Source organism: Salvelinus namaycush, chromosome 42, assembly GCF_016432855.1.
Source record: "Salvelinus namaycush isolate Seneca chromosome 42, SaNama_1.0, whole genome shotgun sequence".
NCBI lineage: Eukaryota > Metazoa > Chordata > Actinopteri > Salmoniformes > Salmonidae > Salvelinus > Salvelinus namaycush.
The window spans coordinates 8,594,919-8,617,096 of NC_052348.1; the positions used below are offsets into that span (position 1 = coordinate 8,594,919).

At 41.2% G+C, this 22,178-nt stretch overlaps 1 protein-coding gene and 1 long non-coding RNA gene across 2 annotated transcripts; both read left to right on the forward strand.

Annotated features, from left to right (window-relative positions):
* The first annotated feature begins 1,408 nt into the window (after nt 1–1,408).
* LOC120034835 (hypermethylated in cancer 1 protein-like) lies at nt 1,409–4,426 on the forward strand. The gene is made up of 3 exons (XM_038981483.1): nt 1,409–1,857; nt 2,609–2,739; nt 2,945–4,426. Exons 1-3 carry the CDS (start codon nt 1,575–1,577, stop codon nt 4,148–4,150), a joined length of 1,620 nt encoding a protein of 539 aa, XP_038837411.1. The 5' UTR covers nt 1,409–1,574; the 3' UTR covers nt 4,151–4,426.
* Nucleotides 4,427–15,614: 11,188 nt separating this feature from the next.
* Nucleotides 15,615–18,909, forward strand: LOC120034894. The gene is made up of 3 exons (XR_005474081.1): nt 15,615–15,760; nt 16,223–16,319; nt 16,521–18,909. It is a non-coding gene; the product is annotated as an uncharacterized LOC120034894 (long non-coding RNA).
* The last annotated feature ends 3,269 nt before the right edge of the window (nt 18,910–22,178 follow it).

Genomic DNA, 22,178 nt, shown 5'->3' on the forward strand with positions numbered 1-22,178 from the left:
CGTTGAAGTGGAGCAACTGAAATGGAAGATTCCCTGTGTCTGTGACGCCCGCCGTTTGGTGCGACGCAGACCCGGTGACAAGCGTGGTGAAACTGAGAAGACACGTCTCTCCTTTTGAGTTTTGAAGCAGTCTTTACCTGATGAAGTCATGTTAGGATATGTCAGTTGTCCCATGAGAGCTTTTGTGCCGAACCCACTAAGGTGTTTCAGATGCCAAGCTTATGGTCATATTACAGAAGTGTGTAGGAGTGAGATTCCAAAATGTGATAAGAGGGCATTGGACAATAGAATGTGTAGTATCGGTGGAAAAAACAGTGTCAATTGTGGGGGTGCCCATGTTGCAGAGGATCAGAAGTGCCCGGTGCAAGAGAGACCGGTTGAGGTTGCCAGGGTCAGAGTAGAATAGAAGGTGTCATATGCTGATTTGTGAAATGGCTAGCTAGTTAGCGGTGGTGCGCGCTAATAGTGTTTCAATCGGTGACGTCACTCGCTTTGAGACCTTGAAGTAGTGGTTCCCCTTGCTCTGCAAGAGCCGTGGCCTTTGTGGAGCGATGGGTAACGACGCTTCGTGGGTGACTGTTGTTGATGTGGGCAGAGGGTCCCTGGTTCGCTCCCGGGTCGGGGCGAGGGGATGCCATAAAGTTAAACTGTTACATTGATGCTGTTGACCCGGATCACTGGTTGCCGCGGCTTTTGTGGAGCGATGGGTAACGATGCTTCGTGAGTGACTGTTGTTGATATGTGCAGAGGGTCCCTGGTTCGCGTCCGGGTCGGGGCGAGGGGACGGACTAAAGTTAAACTGTTACATTGATGCTGTTGACCCGGATCACTGGTTGCTGCGGAAAAAGGAGGAGGTCGAAAGGGGGGTGAGTGTAACGGATGTGAAATGGCATTTCTTTAGAGGCAAGTGGAAACATAACCAACCCTGTTACACTGAGGCAGTGAAGAGAGTAGAGGATGATGGGTCAAGTGTGAGTAGTAGGCCTAGGCCAATACATAGTGATAAGAATTTGTGCTTTGGTAAGGTTGGCTTCTTAGCATTCATTGTCATGGTTATCAACTGTACCACAGTAATGGCATGTAAATCACAGAAAATAGCTGTTGTGGTGGCAGCTGCAGAGAAGTACTTGGATGTACAAGGTTTTACAGCAAAAGAGTCAAGGTGTGTTAAATTAAAGAGTCATGTCCTCCCCAGGCCATCAGCCTGTTGTAGGATCAGTTGGGGTCAAAGTAGTGAAATGGGGTGGTGTTAATTACATTTTTTATTAAATAGTGGTGTATATAGGTGTAGGGTTAATTGGTGGTGCATTTTTTTTAAAGTCCCTCTTTTTATTTTTGTGTCATGATCGACCACACACTCCTCCTGTACAGTAGGTGTCAGGATGCACAAACAAATGTGGAACGCCATGATAACAAAGAAGACCAAGAACCATTTACACGTCAGCTTTTTATTGTTATTTAGACGATCATTAACACCCTGGAACTCATACTTAAACCATGTAGTCTTTAATTCACGTTTGATACAAGACTTGGTTTATAGATGTTATCGAGGTAAAGCTAGCTAGCTGCTAATAATGGCTAACTGTGTGGGTTTTCACACTCAAATAGCCTCCATTATGGAGGTGCTAGCGAATGCAGCCGTGGCAGAGATCTGTAAACTCGTAGACGACGACTATGCAGTGTTTCGTTTGGAAGTAACTCAAAGCCAGAAAGAAAACAGGGGATTGCGGAGGAAACTACAGCTACTGGAACTGAAGGTGTCACGGGAGCGCGCAGAGAGGACAATACGAGAGCGCGTACTCGCCAGTCGTCCCAGTAGTGTTAAGATCCTCGACCGATACAGAGGAATGGCAAGAGGTACATTTAGCAGGCCGAGGCGGCAACGGCCTGTCGCCCGGTTCCCCTCTGCACATATGCTTAGATGTATTACCCAGATTTGGGTCTTGGTCAGTTTTTGGATAGTTTGCAATAATTCCCCTGATTTACATGGCTATCTTGTGCAAATAAGAGCCAATATCATAGTGTAGCTATTGTACAGTCATTGCACCTCAAACCATAGGGATTCTATGGTGCTCACCATGTGTTGGCACGTCCCCTGTAATTCTATTGGCTACTGTTGTTCATGGGAATTTCATATATAGTGGGCATGCGTCTGGTGATTGTCTTCTTTTGCTTCATGGTTTAACGAAACTTAGAGCACTGCTCATCTTGTGCCAAAGCTAAGCATTCTAACACATACTAACGAACCGGTATAGCTAGTTGCTACTAAACTCCCACAGCACAGTGTGAATATCTTACTTGTGGAAGGTAATAAACAGCATCAACAAGAGTACTCCTTTTGTGGCATCAACGTAACCCATACAAAAGTTGACCCACAGCAAAATTCTTACCATGTTCTTGATTTACTGCATTTCCTATTATTTACTAATTAAAAACAATGTGATGCATGGAACATAATACATCAATCAATAAATCGTATATCAAGAAGTTATGAGAAGTGTTACCTTACATCCTTGTCAATTCTAGACAGTGTCTATAGTGTACAATATACCGTTGCATTGACCGTAGCTAACCTTACCACCTCTTTCACCCCCAATCACTCTCTCAGGAGAAGGACATATCACTGGAGGCCACAGGAGCTTTGTGAAGCCAGCAGGACACAATACATGGAGAGATGATCAAACAATCACTGTTGATGAGGGGAGTGGAACCTCAACCCAGCACGTTATCATGATAGAGGTTAGTGTAATAGTGTTATGTAAAAAATTACAGTTACTTTGTAAATCAAATGTGGACGGTTTATTTCAAAGGCTCCCCTCAGCTATTCACTTGCTTACATTTACATCCTAATTTATATGCCATAGGGGAGCTTGAGACTTCCCTTTGACATTGTTATCCAATTCAACCCATGTACTGATAGTAATGTCCTCTCTTCTTGTGTCAGTCTGCAGATGCAGAGGCTGCAGGTCCTGGGGTCAAGCAGGAGAGATCTGAAGGAGAGGAGGACCCACGGCACAGCAGAGACAACCAGACTGGTGCGGCAGGTGATCCCCCTGTAGCCACGGAGGATACCGCCCCAGCGCCGCTCAGGACCCGACGCAGCATCACGGAGGTCAGTGGAATGCCGAACACCGTCCTCAAGTCAGAGACAGACACAGAGACTTTAACTGTAACACACAGGCTCTTACACACAGGATCTGACCACAGATCAGACCCAGAGAGACAGGGCCTGGGGAGACTGGGCTGTCCTCCTGCCCCTAGCTCGGAGTATTTACCGGTATTTCATCAGAGCCACAGGATGGTTCATACCCGTGGGGATGGCTATGGTGATGCGTTAAACATTGGCGGTGATGATCCGTCTTGTTCTTATGCTACAGAGATAGACCCAGGCAACATGCCCTTGGGTTTAGAGACACAGACTGATCTGTCTAAAGGGGACTGGAACCGGTACAGTAGTAGTGTACACTCTGAAGGGTGCCTAGATAAGAAAGGGGAGGTTATCGTCGTAGATGAAGTGACTGTGAAAGTGGAGGGCGACGTTCCTCCCACATGGAATGCAGATAGTCACCTCGTAGAGGGACACTCACAGGGCAGAGATTTCTTAGATTACAGGGGAAGCTTAGAGACAAATCTAAATATCGCCACCCCCTCCTCTTTACATGTGTTCAGGGATCGCGACCCAGTGTCCGCGTCGATGGGGCCTTCCGATTCACATGGAAGCGTCCGTTTCGATGAGGTATTGAACTCAAACGACAGGGCTAAAGCCCTGGCTCCGGGAGGGGGAGACACATCAGGCAATATTAAAGAGAAACGGTTCCTTTGCATGTTCTGTAACAAAGGCTTCAGCTGCCCCCAGAAGGTGGAGATCCACCAGAGGGTCCACACAGGAGTGAAATGCTTCAGTTGTACCCAGTGTCAGATGCGCTTTGTCCAGGCTGGTGACCTGAAGAGGCACCAGAGGGTCCACACAGGGGAGAAACCCTACAGCTGCCCACAGTGTGAGAAGAGGTTCTCCCGCCAGGACCACCTGAAGATGCACATGAAGGTCCACACAGGAGAGAGGCCGTTCGCCTGTACGCAGTGTGGGAAGAGGTTCTCAGAAAGGAGATGCCTCAGGATACACCAGCAGAAAAACCATTCCACTCTATAACATAGAAAGAAACCATTCCACTCGATAGCTTCTCACATTTACATCAAACCCTGCATTAAAGACAAAGATGAATTTTCATTGTTGTCAGCAGAATGGATCCACAGATGCATTTGGAATAACGAGAGAAACAGATTTCAGTGTTGAATATTCCTGGATAGAATATCGCATCCAGACATTGTGTGATATACACTACCGCTCAAAAGTTTGGGGTCACTTAGAAATGTCCTTGTTTTTGAAAGAAAAGCACTTTTTTAGGTCCATTAAAATAACATCAAATTGAGCAGAAATACAGTGTAGACATTGTTAATGTTGTAAATGACTATTGTAGCTGGAAACGGCTGATAAAAAAAAAAAAAATGAATATCTACATAGGCATAGGGAGGCCCATTATCAGCAACCATCACTCCTGTCATTCTTTAGACTAGTTGAGTATCTGGAGCATCAGCGTTTGGGGTTTCGATTACAGGCTCAAAATGGCCAGAAACAAAGGATTTTCTTCTGAAACTCATCAGTCTATTCTTGTTATGAGAAATTAAGGCTATTCCATGCGAGAAATTGCCAAGAAACTGAAGATCTCGTACAACGCTGTGTACTACTCCCTTCACAGAACAGCGCAAACTGGCTCTAACCAGAATGGAAAGAGGAGTGGGAGGCCCCGGTGCACAACTGAGCAAGAGGACAAGTACATTAGAGTGTCTAGTTTGAGAAAGAGACGCCTCACAAGTCCTCAACTGGCAGCTTCATTAAATAGTACCCGCAAAACACCAGTCTCAACATCAACAGTGAAGAAGCGACTCTGGGTCCTCTGTCCAGTGTCTGTTCTTTTGCCCATCTTAATCTTTTATTTTTATTGGCCTGTCTGAGATATGGCTTTTTCTTTGAAACTCTGCCTAGAAGGCCAGCATCCCGGAGTTGCCTCTTCACTATTGACGTTGAGGCTGGTGTTTTGCGGGTACTATTTAATGAAGCTGCCAGTTGAGCACTTGTGAGGCATCTGTTTCTTAAACTAGACACTCTAATGTACTTGTCCTCTTGCTCAGTTGTGCACCGGGGCCTCCCACTCCTCTTTCTATTCTGGTTAGAGACAGTTTGCGCTGTTCTTTGAAGGGAGTAGTACACAGCGTTGTACGAGATCGTCAGTTTCTTGGCAATTTCTCACATAGAATAGCCTTAATTTCTCAGAACAAGAATAGACCGACAAGTTTCAGAAGAAAGGTCTTTGTTTCTGGCCATTTTGAGCCTGTATATAAAGGCATATATAAGCCTGAAAAGTCTGTTACATATTGTTTGTACTGTGTAGGATATATGATGTTCACACAATTTCCCAAGACACCTTTTATGAGAAAATTAATGCAGTTTATCAAGTTCATGCTGACTTTTCTTGTTGATGTGTGGTTTTCATATGGTGTATTTTACTCTTGTTTATGTTTAATAAACACAAAATGGGACTTTTGATTCTAAAGACTCTATAATAACAAACCTAATGCAATGATAAATCTTAGCGCTGGCAGTAATGCAACAGGTCCAGGGTTGTGTCTGAAATATGTTTGCTATTTTCACAGCGATAATTGTGGGTGCAGTAGCTAGTGGTGGCGAGAAAGGGCTGGAGTTGATGACCATGAGACATCCCGAAAATCGGTTTTCTCACGAGAACAACTGTAGCGTCCAAACCTGACCATAACCAAACACTCCAGTACAATCAGGTTGCTTCTCAACCAAATTTGTGGCAACTGTTGTGAAAAAGGTTTTGAATTTATCAGTTACCACTTCCTTGTCAAATGTTATTTCCCCAATGACCTCCAGACCAACTATTTTACAATTTGCCTTCTGCCCATCACTGTTTAGTGACTGCCACAACTTCTTAGTATTATTCTTATTTTCACTATTTTAGTTTTTTTAAATGTTTTGTTGACATCTTCAATCATCTGACTAGATTTATTCCTTAGGATTATGTGTCTATTGAGAGGCTCTTCATCTTTGGTACTGTTATATTCTTGAAAAGTAGTATTCCTTGATTTATTGGCCTCAAGGATTTCCTGATTCATCCAAGGTTCAGTTCTTTGTTTAATTCTAACAGTTTTCCATGGAGCCGTAGTATCCACAATGCTTAAGAAACATTTTGTGAAATAGTTAACCTGTTTCTTTTTTTGGTGTTTTTGTTAAATAAAAGATTATTTTTTTAAAGGGTTTTCAGTTATTATCCATATCTAGACATTGAAGTTACGGGTCCCAGTTAACTTTACTCAATTGATCAATAAATGCATCTTTGTTATCATGTTTCATTGGTCTCGCAGTTATTGTGTTGTGAGAGCTTTTTTTTCTTTTTTTACCTTGTGCAGTAAATCATAGAATGATCACTAATCCCCAAGGGAATGACACCACTTTTAAAAATCTTAGATTTATCAGACACCAAGATCAAATCAGTGAAGGTTTGGTTGGGGTTACATACTCTAGTGGGCTCCTTTTTTATCAGTTGATGCAAATCAAATATCCTGCAAAAATTCCTGAAAGCTTTAAATAACCGTTATATCCAATGTTCCAACATAGACAAGTTTGTTAAGTAGCTTACAGAAACGAAATAACAAAATCTAGGCCTATCTATTGCTAAATATGTTGAACATGTTTGCAGTCCACATTGTTCTAAGTAATGCATGGCTTCAATATGGAAATACAGTGCCTTCATACCAAGAATTGTTTCACTTGTCTATTTTCAAAGAAGAAAGCTAAGAACATGAACAGCTTCATAGTTAAGAACACTGTAACAATATGGAAGAAAATGAAACGTATTCTACAAGAACCAATATCATTCACTAACAACCCTATGGAACAATTCTTGGATAGCTTTTCACATTTCAGCAATGGAAAGGTCAAATGCTGTATTATCTAAATGTTGAAAGTGTGCCGGCGACGGAGAGAAACAAAATGGTGCAGTTTGAGGCCATTTGGCAGAGAGTGATGGGGGTGTGAGCAGGTGGGTCTGGGCAGAGATGATGTGGATGTTTGTGAGCATCTGTATGTTGTCGTTTGTATGTGGATGTATTGTAAAAAAAGATTGTACAAAAAAATAAGTATTAATGCCCCATGATTTATTCCACGTTTAGTTACATTACAGCCTGAATTCAAAATTAATTTGATTTTTTTTCTCACCCATCCACACGCAATACCCCATAATGACAAAGTGAAAACATGTTTTTAGAGATTTTTGCAAATGTATTAAATGAAATCCAGAAATCTAATTTACTTAAGTATTCACACCCAGCTTTCAGCTACCCCAACCCCTCCCATCTATCTCTGAACACCATCCAGTTTTGATTTCTAGCTGCCATATATTTTTCCACTGTGCTGTGATTTTTCACAAAAGTTCTGAACCTTTCAATTCTCAGTTTCTACAGATTGTAAGTTAAAGTTAAAGAAACACCTATGCTAAGAGTATGATTGATTGACTATGACTTATCAAATCACCCAGCAGTGCTATTTGCAGAGTTAGCTCCAAGTAAATGTTGCATTTTTTCAACCATTCCTGAACCTGCAACCAAAAACAAGCTACATATGGGTAGTACCAAAACAAGGGGTCTAATGATTCTGTCTCTTCACAGCAAAATCTGCAGAGCTGGGATGGTTGTATCCCCCATATATATGGGTAAAAGTATTCATCCCCCTTGGCGTTTGTCCTATTTTGTTGCATTACACCCTGTAATTTAAATAGATTTTTATTTGGATTTCATGTAATGGACATACACAAAATAGTCCAAATTGGTGAAGTGAAATGAAAAAAATTCCCTGTTTAAAAAAAACAAAAAAAACAAAAGTGGTGTGTGAAGGTACTCTGGTCAGATGAGACTCAAATTTAGCTTTTTAGCCATCAAGGAAAACGCTATGTCTGGCGCAAACCCAACAACTCTCATCACCCGGAGAACACCATCCCCACAGTGAATCAGTATTCACCCCTTTTTCTATGAAGCCCCTAAATAAGATCTGGTGCAACCAATTATCTTCAGAAGTCACATAATTAGTTAGATTGCACACATGTGGACTTTATTTAAGTGTCACATGATCTGTCACACGATCTCAGTATATATACACCTGTTCTGAAAGGCCCCAGAGTCTGCAACATCACTAAGCAAGTGGCACCATGAAGACTAAGGAGCTCTCCAAACAGATCAGGGACAAAATTGTGGCGAAGTACAGATCAGGGTTGGGTTAAAAAAATATCAGAAACTTTGAACATCCCACGGAGCACCATTTAAATCCATTATTAAAAAATGGAAAGAATATGGCACCACAACAAACCAGCCACCAAAACTCACGGACCAGGCAAGGAGGGCATGAATCAGAGAGGCAACAAAGAGACCAAAGATAACCCTGAAGGAGCTGCAAAGCTCCACAGCAGAGATTAGAGTATCTGTCCATAGGACCACTTTAAGCCGTTCACTCCACAGAGCTGGGCTTGGCCAGAAAAAAGCCATTGCTTAAAGAAAAAAATAAGCAAACAAGTTTGGTGTTCGCCAAAAGGCATGTGGGAGACTCCCCAAACATATGGAAGAAGGTACTCTGGTCAGATGAGACTCAAATTTAGCTTTTTAGCCATCAAGGAAAACGCTATGTCTGGCGCAAACCCAACACCTCTCATCACCCCGAGAACACCATCCCCACAGTGAATCATGGTGGTCGCAGCATCATGCTGTGAGATGTTTTTCATTGACAGGGACTGGGAAACTGGTCAGAATTGAAAGAATGATGGATGGCGCTAAATACAGGGAAATTCTTGAGGGAAACCTGTTTGTCTTCCAGAGATTTGAGACTGGGAAGGAGGTTAACCTTCCAGCAGGACAATAACCCTAAGCATACTGTTAAGGCAACACTCGAGTGGTTTAAGGGGAGCCATTTAAATGTCTTGGAATGGCCTAGTCAAAGCCCAGACCTCAAACTAATTGAGAACACCAGCTTGAAGGAGCTGGAGCAGTTTTGCCTTGAAGAATGGACAAAAATCCCAGTGGCTAGATGTGCCAAGCTTATAGAGACATACCCCAAGAGACTTGCAGCTGTAATTGCTGCAAAAGGTGGCTCTACAAACTATTGACTTTGGGTGGGTGAATAGTTATGCATGCTCAAGTTTTCCGTTTTTTTTGTCTTATCTGTTTGTTACACAAAATAATATTTTGCATCTTCAAAGTGGTAGGCATGTTGTGTAAATCAAATGATATGAACCCCCCCCCCTCCCCCCCCCCAAAATCTATAATTCCAGGTTGTAAGTCCCAAGGGGGGTGAATACTTTCGTAAGCCACATTCCATTGGTTGCAAGAATTCTGTATAATAATTTAAATTGAAAAACTAAGATTTGAATCCGGCGTCGTTTTGTGTATCAGTTCATAAACCATGTGCCATGGAATCGGTACATCCAAAACTATTTTGTATGGTGCAGCTGTACATTTTTTGGTCCTTAAATGAAACTGGTTAACTTTTTTTAATTATCACAATTTTCTTTAGCAAATTTTGGTCTTTAATGCACGGCCGACAGACAAGTTCCTTACCTTCTCCCCTTTCTACTTGCCTCCTCCATTTTTGTGGCAATGCTGCAATCAGTTGGTTGTAATTTTGGATAGAGCAGACATTTCCATATATTTTTGTTAACTCCACCAGTCCTCTTTATGATATCATTTACAAAGATTACAGTTTTTAATAAATTTCCATTTTTATTTTAATCGATTAGTATATTTGAATTTAACCATAATAAACGATATATACAAACGTACACTACCATTCAAAAGTTTGGGGTCACTTAGAAATGTCCTTGTTTTTTAAAGAAAAGCACATTTTTTGTCCACTAAAATAACATCAAATTGATCAGAAATACAGTGTAGACATTGTTCATGTTGTAAATGACTATTGTAGCTGGAACCGACAGATTTTTTATGGAATATCTACATTGGCCAATTATTAGCAACCATCACTCCTTTGTTCCAATGGCACGTTGTGTTAGCTAATCCAAGTTTATCATTTTAAAAGGCTAATTGATCATTAGAAAACCTTTTTGCAATTATGTTAGCACAGCTGAAAACTGTTGTGTTGATTAGAGAAGCAATAAAACTAGCCTTCTTTAGACTAGTTGAGTTTCTTCTGAAACTCATCAGTCTATTCTTGTTCTGAGAAATTAAGGCTATTCCACGCGATAAATTTACAAGAAACTGACGATCTCGTACAACGCTGTGTACTACTCCCTTCACAGAACAGCGCAAACTGTCTCTAACCAGACTAGAAAGAGGAGTGGGAGGCCCCGGTGCGCAACTGAGCAAGAAGACAAGTACATTAGTGTCTAGTTTAAGAAACAGACGCCTCACAAGTCCTCAACTGGCAGCTTTACCCGCAAAACACCAGTCTCAACGTCAACAGTGAAGAGGCGACTCCGGGATGCTGGCCTTCTAGGCAGAGTTGCAAAGAAAAAGCAATATCTCAGACCAATAAAAATAAAAGATTAAGATGGGCAAAATAACACAGACACTGGACAGAGGAAGATTGGAAAAAAGTGTTATGGACAGACATCTATGTTTGAGGTGTTCAGATCACAAAGAAGAGCATTCTTGAGATGCAGAAAAAATGAAAAGACGCTGGAGGAGTGCTTGACGCCATCTGTCAAGCATGGTGGAGGCAATGTGATGGTCTGGGGGTGCTTTTGTTGGTGGTAAAGTGGGAGATTTGTACAAGGTAAAAGGGATCTTGAAGAAGGAAGGCTATCACTCCATTTTGCAACCCCATGCCATACCCTGTGGACGGCACTTAATTGGAGCCAATTTCCTCCTACAACAGGACAATGACCCACAGCATAGCTCCAAACTATGCAACAACTATTTATGGAAGAAGCAGTCCGCTGGTATTCTGCCTATAATGGAGTGACCAGCACAGTCACCGGATCTCAACCTTATTGAGCTGTTGTGGGAGCAGCTTGACCGTAAGAAGTGGCCATCAAGCCAATCCAACTTGTGGGAGGTGCTTCAGGAAGCATGGGGTGAAATCTCATCAGATTACCTCAACAAATTGACAATTAGAATGCTAAAAGTCTGCAAGGCTGTAATTGCTGCAAATGGAGGCTTCTTTGATGAAAGCTAAGTTTGAATGACACAATTATTATTTCAATTAAAAATCATTATTTGTAACCTTGTCAACGTCTTGACTATATTTTCTATTAATTTTTCAACTAATTTCATGTATTTTTTTCATTTCTATGACCCCTAACTTTTGAACGGTAGTGTATGTGGACACCCCTTTAAATTAGTGGATTCGGCTATTTCAGCCACACCTGTTGCTTACAGGTGTATAAAATCGAGCACACCGCCATGCAATCTCCATAGACAAACATTGGCAGTAGAATGGCTTTACTGAAGAGCTCAGTGACTTTTAACGTGGCACCGTCACAGGATGTCACCTTTCCAACAAGTCAGTTAGTCACAATTCTGCCCTGCAAGAGCTACGCCGGTCAAATGTAAGTGTTGTTATTGTGAAGTGGAAACGTCTAGGAGCAACAATGGCTCAGCCACAAAGTGGTAGGCCACACAAGCCTTTGGGATGAATTGGAACGCCGACTGCAAGCCAGGCCTAATCGCACGACATCAGTGCTCGACCTCACTAATGCTCTTGTGGCTGAATGGAAGCAAGTCCCCGCAGCAATGTTTCGACATCTAGTGGAAAGCCTTCCCAGAAGAGTGGAGGCTGTTAAAGCAGCAAAGGGGGGACCAACTCCATATTAATGCACATGACGAGCAGGTGTCCACATACTTTTGGTCATGTATTTGTTCTAATATTTGTTCTGTTTTTTTTCTGGTGGATTAAATTGAAATTGCAACCAGCTTTCTATTGCTTGTTTTAAAAATAGCGATATTATGGAGATCTTTTCATTTTCAAATAACTGAAAGTGAGAGGTTGTAATCTGAATGAATGGAAAAAGGCCATTCTTGAACACAAGATGAGCCATTTTTACATATCTGCTGGAGAACCAACTAGGATTTAAGTATAGTTTTTGAATGACTGAAGCCTTTAGTGAGAGGTCCTATGCTTTCATATTTAATCATTTCTGCCCTCCGAATTCATATTCATTATAGAAATAGGCCCATTTTAATTTTTCCTGGCTTGCCATTCCAAATAAAGTGGAACATAAATAAATGGGTAAACTGGGATATGACTAAAGAATTAATCAGGGTGATTTTTCCATAAATTAATGGGTAAACTGGGATATGACTAAAGAATTAATCAGGGTGATTTTTCCACAAATAGACAGGTGTTGTCCTTTCATTGGGAGCAAAATCTTATCTAATCTGGCTAACTTTCTATTAAAATGTATTGTAGTGAGAATTTATTTATTTCGCGATATGAATGCCGAGTATGTCCGCTTCACTGTCGGATAATTTTATTGGGAAACTACACAGTAATGTAAAAGTATTTTTTTTATAGATGTAATATGGCATTTGTCATAATTTGGTTTTATGAACCTCCAGAGAGGTTAGAAAAGTTATCTAGATCCTTTATGAGGCTGTGCAGGGATTCAAATTGCGGAATTAAAAGAAAACATGAATCATCAGCGTACAATGACACCTTTGTTTTCAAGCCCTGGATTTCTAGCCCCTTGATATTATTGTTGGATCTGATTTTAAAAGTTAGCATTTCGATGGCCATATATAGATATGCCGATAGTGGACAACCTTGTTTTACTCCTCTTGACAATTTAATACTTTCAGAGAAGTAGCCATTATTTACTATTTTACTCCTGAGTTTACTATACATAACTTTAACACATTGTATAAGAGATTCTCAAATTAAAATAGTCCAGGCGTTTTATATATAAATTCCAGTCGTACTTTATCAAAGGCCTTTACCAAAGGAATACCAGACCTGGTTCCCCCCCCCAAAAAAATGTCATAGTGTTCTTTTGTTTCCAGTATTTGTCTTAAAGTCCATTTAGAAAGTATTCAGAGCCCTTGATTTTCCCCCATTTTGTTATGTTACAGCCTTACTCTAAAATCTATTTAAATTTGGGGGTTTTCCACATCAATCTACACACAAAACCCCATAATGACAAAGCGAAAACAGGTTTAGACATTTTTGCAAATGTATTAAAAATAAAAAACATACCTTATTTACATAAGTATTATTTACATAAGCCTTTAAAATGATTAAAAAAACGTTTTTGCTTTATTACGGGTTATTTTGTGTAGATTGATGAAAAAACAAACATTTTAATAAATTTTAGAATAAGGCTGTAACGTAACAAAATGTGGAAAAAGTCATGGGTTCTGAATACTTTCCGAATACACTGTATATTATCTCCAATGTATTGTCCATGTAAAACACCTGTCTAATTAGAATGAATAATATCCTACAATACCTTTTTAATGGAGAAGACTGAAATTAAAACATGCTTAAAGTACTTTGCTTCCTCCTTCAAACTGTAAGTTGGTGAATAATTTCTATGTTGAAGATAAAACAAATATTTTGTGCATTTTTCCCATATTCCATCCAGTTCGCTTTATTTTTATAATATTTACACTTGATCTTTCTTGAATAAGTTCCTCCATTTCTATTTGTTTACCCTCTAAACAAATTCTGTGCCTCTATGGTACTGTTTTTATAACTATCTATTTGTACTGTTAGTTCTTCTTTTTCCTTTTTAAGATGAACTCCTTTGACCTAAAAAAAAAATGGCACCTAAAGGCACAGTTAGATGCCATTTTCACCGGACGTGCTACCTGTCCCAGACCTGCTGTTTTCAACTCTCTAGAGACAGCAGGAGCAGTAGAAATACTCTGAATGATCGGCTATGAAAAGCCAACTGACATTTACTCCTGAGGTACTGTACCTGTAGCACCCTCTACAACCACTAATTATTATTATATGACTCTGCTGGTCATCTATGAACATTTGAACATCTTGGCCATGTTCTGTTATAATCTCCACCCTGCATAGCCAGAAGAGGACTGGCCACCCCTCATAGCCTGGTTCCTCTCTAGGTTTCTTCCTAGGTTCTGGCCTTTCTAGGGAGTTTTTCCTAGCCACCGTGCTTCTACGCCTGCATTGCTTGCTGTTTGGGGTTTTAGGCTGGGTTTCTGTACAGCACTTTGTGATATCAACTGATGTAAGAAGGGCTTTATAAATAAATTTGATTGACATTTAAAAGTGTCCCATACAATAAGGGGATCTGCTGTACCTATGTTATGTAGGAAAAAGTTATTCTGTCTTGGTTAAAAACTATTTGTCATCCAGTAGGCTTAGTGTAGTGCTAGAGCAAAAACCAAAACGTGCACTCTTTGGGGTCCCGAGGACCAAGTTTGGGAAACGTTGGATTAGACTAAGATCAACATACTGTATATTCACAGTGGCACATTTCCTATTGCCACAGATGGCCCAATAACAAGGTCCCTGAGTCCATATTCATCAACCCTTGTCCCGATCTCTGGGCCAAAAAATTGCCTATCTGCCCCCCAGTCACTATTGTCCTCATAAGATTGAATACTTTCTTACATTTAGTCTCAATACATGTAATATGATGCCTCCATGTAAGCTTTTTCTCAAACCATAGCCCCAAATACTTAAATTCTGTTACCATTTCCAATCATTGTAAATATAATCTATCACTGACATCTTCCTTTATCTTTTTGTTTCGCGAACATGCTTTAGATACAGATAACTTGAAACCCCATGATAAGGATCATTCCTCTGCTACTAAAACCGCTCCTTGCCTTTTATCTATTACAATGGCACCATCATCTGCAAATAAGGCCGCCCCATACCCTGTCCGATATTTCCTAAGATATCATCAACGTGAATAAGGTGGGACTAATGGTCCTACCCTGTGGAGTTCCATTTTCCACCTCATATTCTCTTGATAACTCCGATTCCAACCTGACCTGGAAGGTTCGGTCAAACAAATTCATAATCCAGTTGTACATTCTCCCACCTATACACATGCCATTCAATGTAATCAGTAGACCTTCCCTCCACATTGTATCATGTGCTTTTTTTGTGTCAAAATATACTTTTGACATCACTTCCTTCATTGCCAAAGCTTTGGTCACCTAGGTACTAACTGTAACCAATGCATCAAGGGTAGTCCTTCTTTTTCTGAATCCACTCTGAGATGGACTTAATAGACCCCTATGTTCCAGATAATGCAGCAATCTACCCACAATCTACTTTTCTATTAGTTTACAGAGATTTTATGTAAGTGCAATAGGTCTATAACTAGCAGGACTGGATGGATCTTTACCAGGCTTCAGCTTATTTATTTTTATCCACAACACCATGATGTGTTTACAAATAACAAAGTAATTATATAAATACAGTATAGGACTCAAGCGTAGTGGGGATGGGTAAACACTCCATGTTGAAAGTGTGTTTATTATCTGTGTGTATGTACCTGAGGGAGTGTATGTCTGTGTAATCTGTATCACCTCTCTTTTCCAGGAGGAGGAGGGTCCAGAGGTGCTGCTGGTGAAAGAGGGGTGTGAGGAGGGTCTGGGAAAGCCTCAGGGGAACATGGTCATGGAGGACAACCAGACTACACCTCCTCCTGAACCCACAGAGGATCCAGCTAAGCAGCACAGGACCACACACAGTCTTACTGAGGTGAGCCTATTGTGAACTACTGGCTGAATGGTATTCGATCAGGGCCCGTTTTCAAAAAGCCTCTCTGAGTAGGAGTGCCTTTTAGATCATAATGAATAAGACTATATAGACAGGTAGGGAACTGATCATCGATCAGCACTTCTACTCTGATACTTTTTGTGGATCCGGGCCTAGATCTTGATACATTTTATCCTAAGTGTGGGACCATGCCTTTCAATGATCAAACCATTAGAGTGTCAAGTAATCAAATCAACTAACATGTTTGCATAGTACTCATAGCAATCCCTCATTGCCCAATCAGAAGATGCTCCATAGCAGGGTGCTTATATCAGATTTCTTGATCAAACATCCTCTCACTCTGTATCTCTTACAGTCAGTAGACTGTAAGAGCATTTTGCTACACTCGCATTAACATCTGCTAACCATGTGTATGTGACCAATAAAATTTGATTTGACATGTAGGATAGGAAGCCTGATCTGCTGCTAATAAAATAAGACACCATACAAGATGGATCAGAGAGCATTGATCTGCTGAGTGGACTAAAGATGGGGGCGCAAGGTAAGGGAGAAATACATATAGCATACATACAGTAATAGATCTTCAATGGGAATTTTCTTCATTCATAAAATGAAATCAATACAACTTATGTTTACTTACAAAAACACACAATGTATGAACTTGACCAGGTAATTGACAAAAACTCCAGAGTAGAGTTCTCTGTCATGTTTTTAAAGTATATTTTCTAAACTCTTCATGCAGGTGGTTGGCTGGAGGCTAACAGAGGAGACTGGGCGGCCATCTTGGATTCCCATAGATGGGGAGGACATCACTGAGCATGCCAGGACCAGCGGCGACATAGTGGAGGTCAGTGGATTGGACAGTGTCTTCAACTCTGGGCTGGGGAACAACACTGTTAACTGTCGGGGTAGGTTCCTTGTCAATCATTGGCTTATTGGTGAAATCAGCAGTCAGACAATACATTTTTTAAGTAAATCAATCAAACCTTTATTAATGCAATTTCAGACAGAAGTTGACAATGGAAACACAGCATGTGTGTTTCAGAATAAGTTCGGCATCGCACCTAGGGGCGCAGCTGATTTTATACAAGTGATCACTCCCTGGTGGTATGATCACCTACGTCAATGTATGTATACAGCAATATGCTGAGGTTACCTTATAAGGTAACCTAGTACACTAGCTTCTCTGAATTCATTAGCATTGTCCACTGTCACACAAGATCAAAATGTCAAAACCAGACAGTGGTTACTTCTCTTTATCTAGTTTCGGTCTGACTCAGACTTAGCCTGCAAGCACACTCTTACAACAGTCTTAACCACAAATACTAATATAGATGGCTTGTACAACGTATAGTGGCAGAGTTTTAGGCACATAACAGTATCTATTATAAGGCCTGCAGCAAAACATATGACTCTTAAGGTCGCCTTAATCAATAATGGGGAGGGTCTTTGGGACCCTAACCTCTTCATAACCACAATCAGAAACAGACAGTCGAACACAGAACAACAACCAAACTTAGTCTCCGTGACAACAGACTGGCAGAGACGAGGGCAAGGTGTAGATTTGGTCTACGGGGAGGTGTCCATATGCGTTGGGAGAGAACAGACACAGACTTGGCTAGCGATGCTCCATCCTGCTATTATAGTTGTGATTCAGAGAGACTGACGCCTCAGGTTAACCCCCTAACAGGTGCTGCCTTCAGCCTGCCTTCTATAGGATCTATCAACTGAACCATGGATCCTGCAACAACACAAACACTGCCTGACCTTCGTCCTCCTCTCCTTATGTTAAACCAGACCTCAGACAATGTCAGTTCCTCAACACTAAATCGCTACACAAGCCCATTGACAAATGACAGTAGTAGTAACGCTATCAGCAGATCTAATGGCAAAGAGAAGCATTTCCCCAAACAGGTGGAGATCCAACAAGAGGATGCACACGGGGGTTGTACACTTTTGGCTGTACCCAGTGTCAGATGCGCTTTGCCAATGCTTGTCACCTGAAGAGACACCAGAGGGTCCACACAGGGGAGAAATTGTTCAGCTGCCACCTATGCCGGGTCAGTTTCTCCCACTCGTCCAGCCTGAAGAGGCACCAGAGGGTCCACACGGGATATATCTATTAGCTGCTCCCAGTGTGACTAAAGGTTCTTCCACCAGCATCATCTGAAGATGTTACTTGAAGGTCCACACGGGAGAGAGGCCGCTCGCCTGTACGCAATGAGTTTCTCAGAGAGGCGCTATCTCAGGAATGACCCGCAGAAAATGCACATGGCCCATGTATAGAGTATAGTGACATGTAATGTAGTCCTAGTTAGTTAGTTTGTAGTTAATTCTGTTGGTTTTGGATGTAGTAGGGAACTGGATGAGGTGAACTGAGGAAAGAATGAGTATGATGAGGCAGGGTTGATGGTTGGTGTGATGGCATCTGTAAAAATGCTTCTCTGATAAAGTGACAACCTTGTCCTGTTTGATGCCTGTGTTTTATCATGTGGAAATGATAGTGCCTTAATTCATGTTTATTTGACATGAAGATGTGTGTAATGTTTAACCTTTTCCAAAGTATTCTCAAATAAATGTTCTCAAAGCGAGGGTACCAAATGTACAGAAAGGCAGAGGCTACGAATAGAGTTTTCATCCCCTCTTTCTCAAATCTAAGGATCCAAATCACATTCTGCGCATGTGTTATTTACGCATGTTCAAGTTTCTCTATTTACTCACCCTCTTCTGAACCCAAAAGCAATTTGATCGATATGATGATATAGCCGATGTCTCTGCTTCATATGTCTGAACAGCTGCGATTTTAATGAAAGTTCCAAAAATATGTATGAAGGCTACAACCTTCTCTGTCTGGTGTAACTGATATTGCTGTAAAAAATAGTCTCAAACAAGACGGTCTACACATTGGGACAAAACAATTAGCGTTTTGTGTGATGATATAAATCTTTATAGTTATGCTGCCATATAGCCAGTTTTCTGCCTCCTGTTTAGCCCATGTTTGCAATGATGATGAAAATATAACATTGCTAGACGACTGTTACAAGAGGCATAACTATGTTTTTTCTAACTGTTTTGTGTACAGTTGAAGTCGGAAGTTTACATACACCTAGGTTGGAGTCATTAAATATCGTTTTTCAACCACTCTACAAATTTCTTGTCAACAAACTATAGTTTTGGCAAGTCAGTTAGGACATCTGCTTTGTGCATGACACAAGTCATTTTTCCAACAATTGTTTACAGACAGATTATTTAACTTATAATTCACTGTATCACAATTCCATTGGGTCAGAAGTTAACATACACTAAGTTGACTGTGCCTTTAAACAGCTTGGAAAATTCCAGAAAATTATGTCATGGCTTTAGAAGCTTCTAATAGGCTAATTGACATAGTTTGAGTCAATTGGAGGTGTACCTGTGGATGTATTTCAAGGCCTACCTTCAGACTCGGTGCCTCTTTCCTTGACATCATGGGAAAATCAAAAGAAATCAACCAAGACCTCAGGAAAAAATGTGTAGACCGCCACAAGTCTGGTTCATCCTTGGGAGCAATTTCCAAACACCTGAAGTTACCACGTTCATCTGTACAAACAATAGTACGCAAGTATAAACACCATGGGACCACGCAACAGTCATACCGCTCAGGAAGGAGACGTGGTCTGTCTCCTAGAGATGAACGTACTTTGGTGCGAAAAGTGCAAATCAATCCCAGAACAACAGCAAAGGACCTTGTGAAGATGTTGGAGGAAACAGGTACAAAAGTATCTATATCCACAGTAAAATGAGTCCTATATCGACATAACCTGACAGGCCGCTCAGCAAGGAAGAAGCCACTGCTCCAAAACCACCATAATAAAAGCCAGACTATGGTTTGCAACTGCACATGGGGACAAAGATCGTACTTTTTGGAGAAATGTCCTCTGGTCTGATGAAACAAAAATAGAACTGTCTGGCCATAATGACCATCATTATGTTTGGAGGGAAAAGGGGGAGGGTTGCAAGCCGAAGAACACCATCCCAATCGTGAAGCACGCGGGTAACAGCATCATGTTGTGGGGGGTGCTTTGCTGCAGGAGGGACTGGTACACTTCACAAAATAGATGGCATCATGAGGCAGGACAATTATGTGGATATATTGAAGCAACATCTCAAGACATCAGTCAGGAAGTTAAAGCTTGGTCGCAAATGGGTCTTCCAAATGGACAATGACCCCAAGCATACTTCCAAAGTTGTGCCAAATTGGCTTAAGGACAGCAAAGTCAAGGTATTGAAGTGGCCATCACAAAGTCCTGACCTCAATCCGATAGAAAATTTGTGGGCAGAACTGAAAAAGCGTGTGTGAGCAAGGAGGCCTACAAACCTGACTCAGTTACACCAGCTCTGTCAGGAGGAATGGGCCAAAATTCACCCAACTTATTGTGGGAAGCTTGTGGAAGGCTACCCAAAATGTTTGACCCAAGTTAAACAATTTAAAGGCAATGCTACCAAATACTAATTGAGTGTATGTAAACTTCTGATCCACTGGGAATGTGATGAAAGAAATAAAAGCTGAAATAAATCATTCTCTCAAATATTATTCTGACATTTCACATTCTTAAAATAAAGTGGTGATCCTAACTGACCTAAGACAGGGCATTTTTATGAAGATTAAATGTCAGGAATTGCGAAAAACTGAGTTTAAATGTATTTAGCTAAGGTGTATGTAAACTTCCGGCAGTGGAGTCACAGAGCATCAGCTGAAATGAGAAGGCTAGTAGATCCTGCATGCGCAGAAATCTCAATTTTTAAGCAACAGCAAGTTGGGTTCCAGAAAATCCAGAACTGCAGCCACTTGGTTACAGAAAAAGTAAAGTGTTGCCATATTGAGAAAAGTTATTTTACTCTTAATGTATCGTTTTGTGCAATAAAACTACTGTACACGTTATGTGAGTGTATGAGCATTTTGTTGAAATTAAATACGAACTACTCTGTGCTGATTGACTTGGTTATTTTTGTATCATTGCAGTTTCCCTTATCTCATTTGAACCAAAACATTATACTTAATTATTGAATCAATCATTATGGAAATGTTTTTAAACTCCAAAGGCCCCATATTGTTAGTTACTTTAACCACAGTGTTAGAAATGGGCTTGACTGTGGTTAACATTTTGTTTCTGTGTGTACAGCAAAGAGTTTCTTATATAAACCTGTATATCCTTTTCTGTAAAATGAGTGTTTGCAGTCAATGAGAACCTGCTGAAATCTGGTGTTGCTGGTGGTAGAGACTGGACCTCTGAAGCGGCTGGCTCCAGATCAGGACCTTAGATCAAGAGCCTTCACTCTTCCTTCCCAAGTCGGAACCAGGATCGAACCACAAGGGACAAAAACTCCACCACCACACAGAACACAACAGGTGGACTGAACAACCTCAGTCCTGGTGGTCATCAGAGAGACAGAGGCTCCAGTCAGGGATCCAGTCTGCAGCCCAGACCCTTCTCTTCACAGTCTCAGTGCAGGGATGAAGCAGGACTTAGGGCTGATAGAGATAGACCCTCCTGTTCCTATGATACAAACATCACAGTATCCATGATGAACAGAACAGGTCACCCTGGGTTTCAGCCTTCACAGAGAGCAGTGGGAGACCCCTCTGGTGGGAGTCTATCAGGAGGTCTGTCTTCTTCAGGGTCTCATCTTTAATATAGATCCTTTCTGTTCAGTGTAAACGCAAGTGGTCCGAGTATGGAAAGTCATGAGGTGAGGAGCATAGCAGAAACTGATATTTTGTTTGGAACTGCTGGCGAGTGAAGATGACAGTGAGGATGAGTGGGTTTGTGGTGAAAAAGGAAGGAAACAACAGAAGTAAAGTTGTCGTGGAAACCCTTAGACTCGTCTTTAGTCTGAGTGAGTGTTTTGGAAATCTGTTTTAAGTCTCGATAGATGTCATGGAATGGGTTGGGTGAAGTGGTGTCAGAGTCACAAGAAGTGGGTTTATTTTTGATTTTTTGTGTGTCTGCGGAGAGGAGGTGTGCATTGTGTCTCAAGAAGATATGAGTGGAATGTTTTGTGTATGGATCTTCAAAGCAGAGCACCTATCAACAGGATTATATCTGGGATGGCGCATAAAGTGTGTACAGATTTAATACCTGAGGAAGTAGGTGGAGTTATTGGAGCAGGTTGACTGACCCGTATGGTAGATTTAATGAAGAAATACACTTAATCCACAATCTCTCCCTCATGTAAAGTTGGGCTATGTGAGATACCCTTTAAGAGCCTACATGCTAAATATTTGGTAAGGTGTCAAGTGTATGCAGACAGGAAGAGTATCGAATGCTAGTGGAGGTTAGATGCACCCGGATCGAGCAAGACAGAATTGGACTGTCCAGCGTGTGTCCTACCTGGAGGCGGTGAGAAGAGTTGAAGGAAC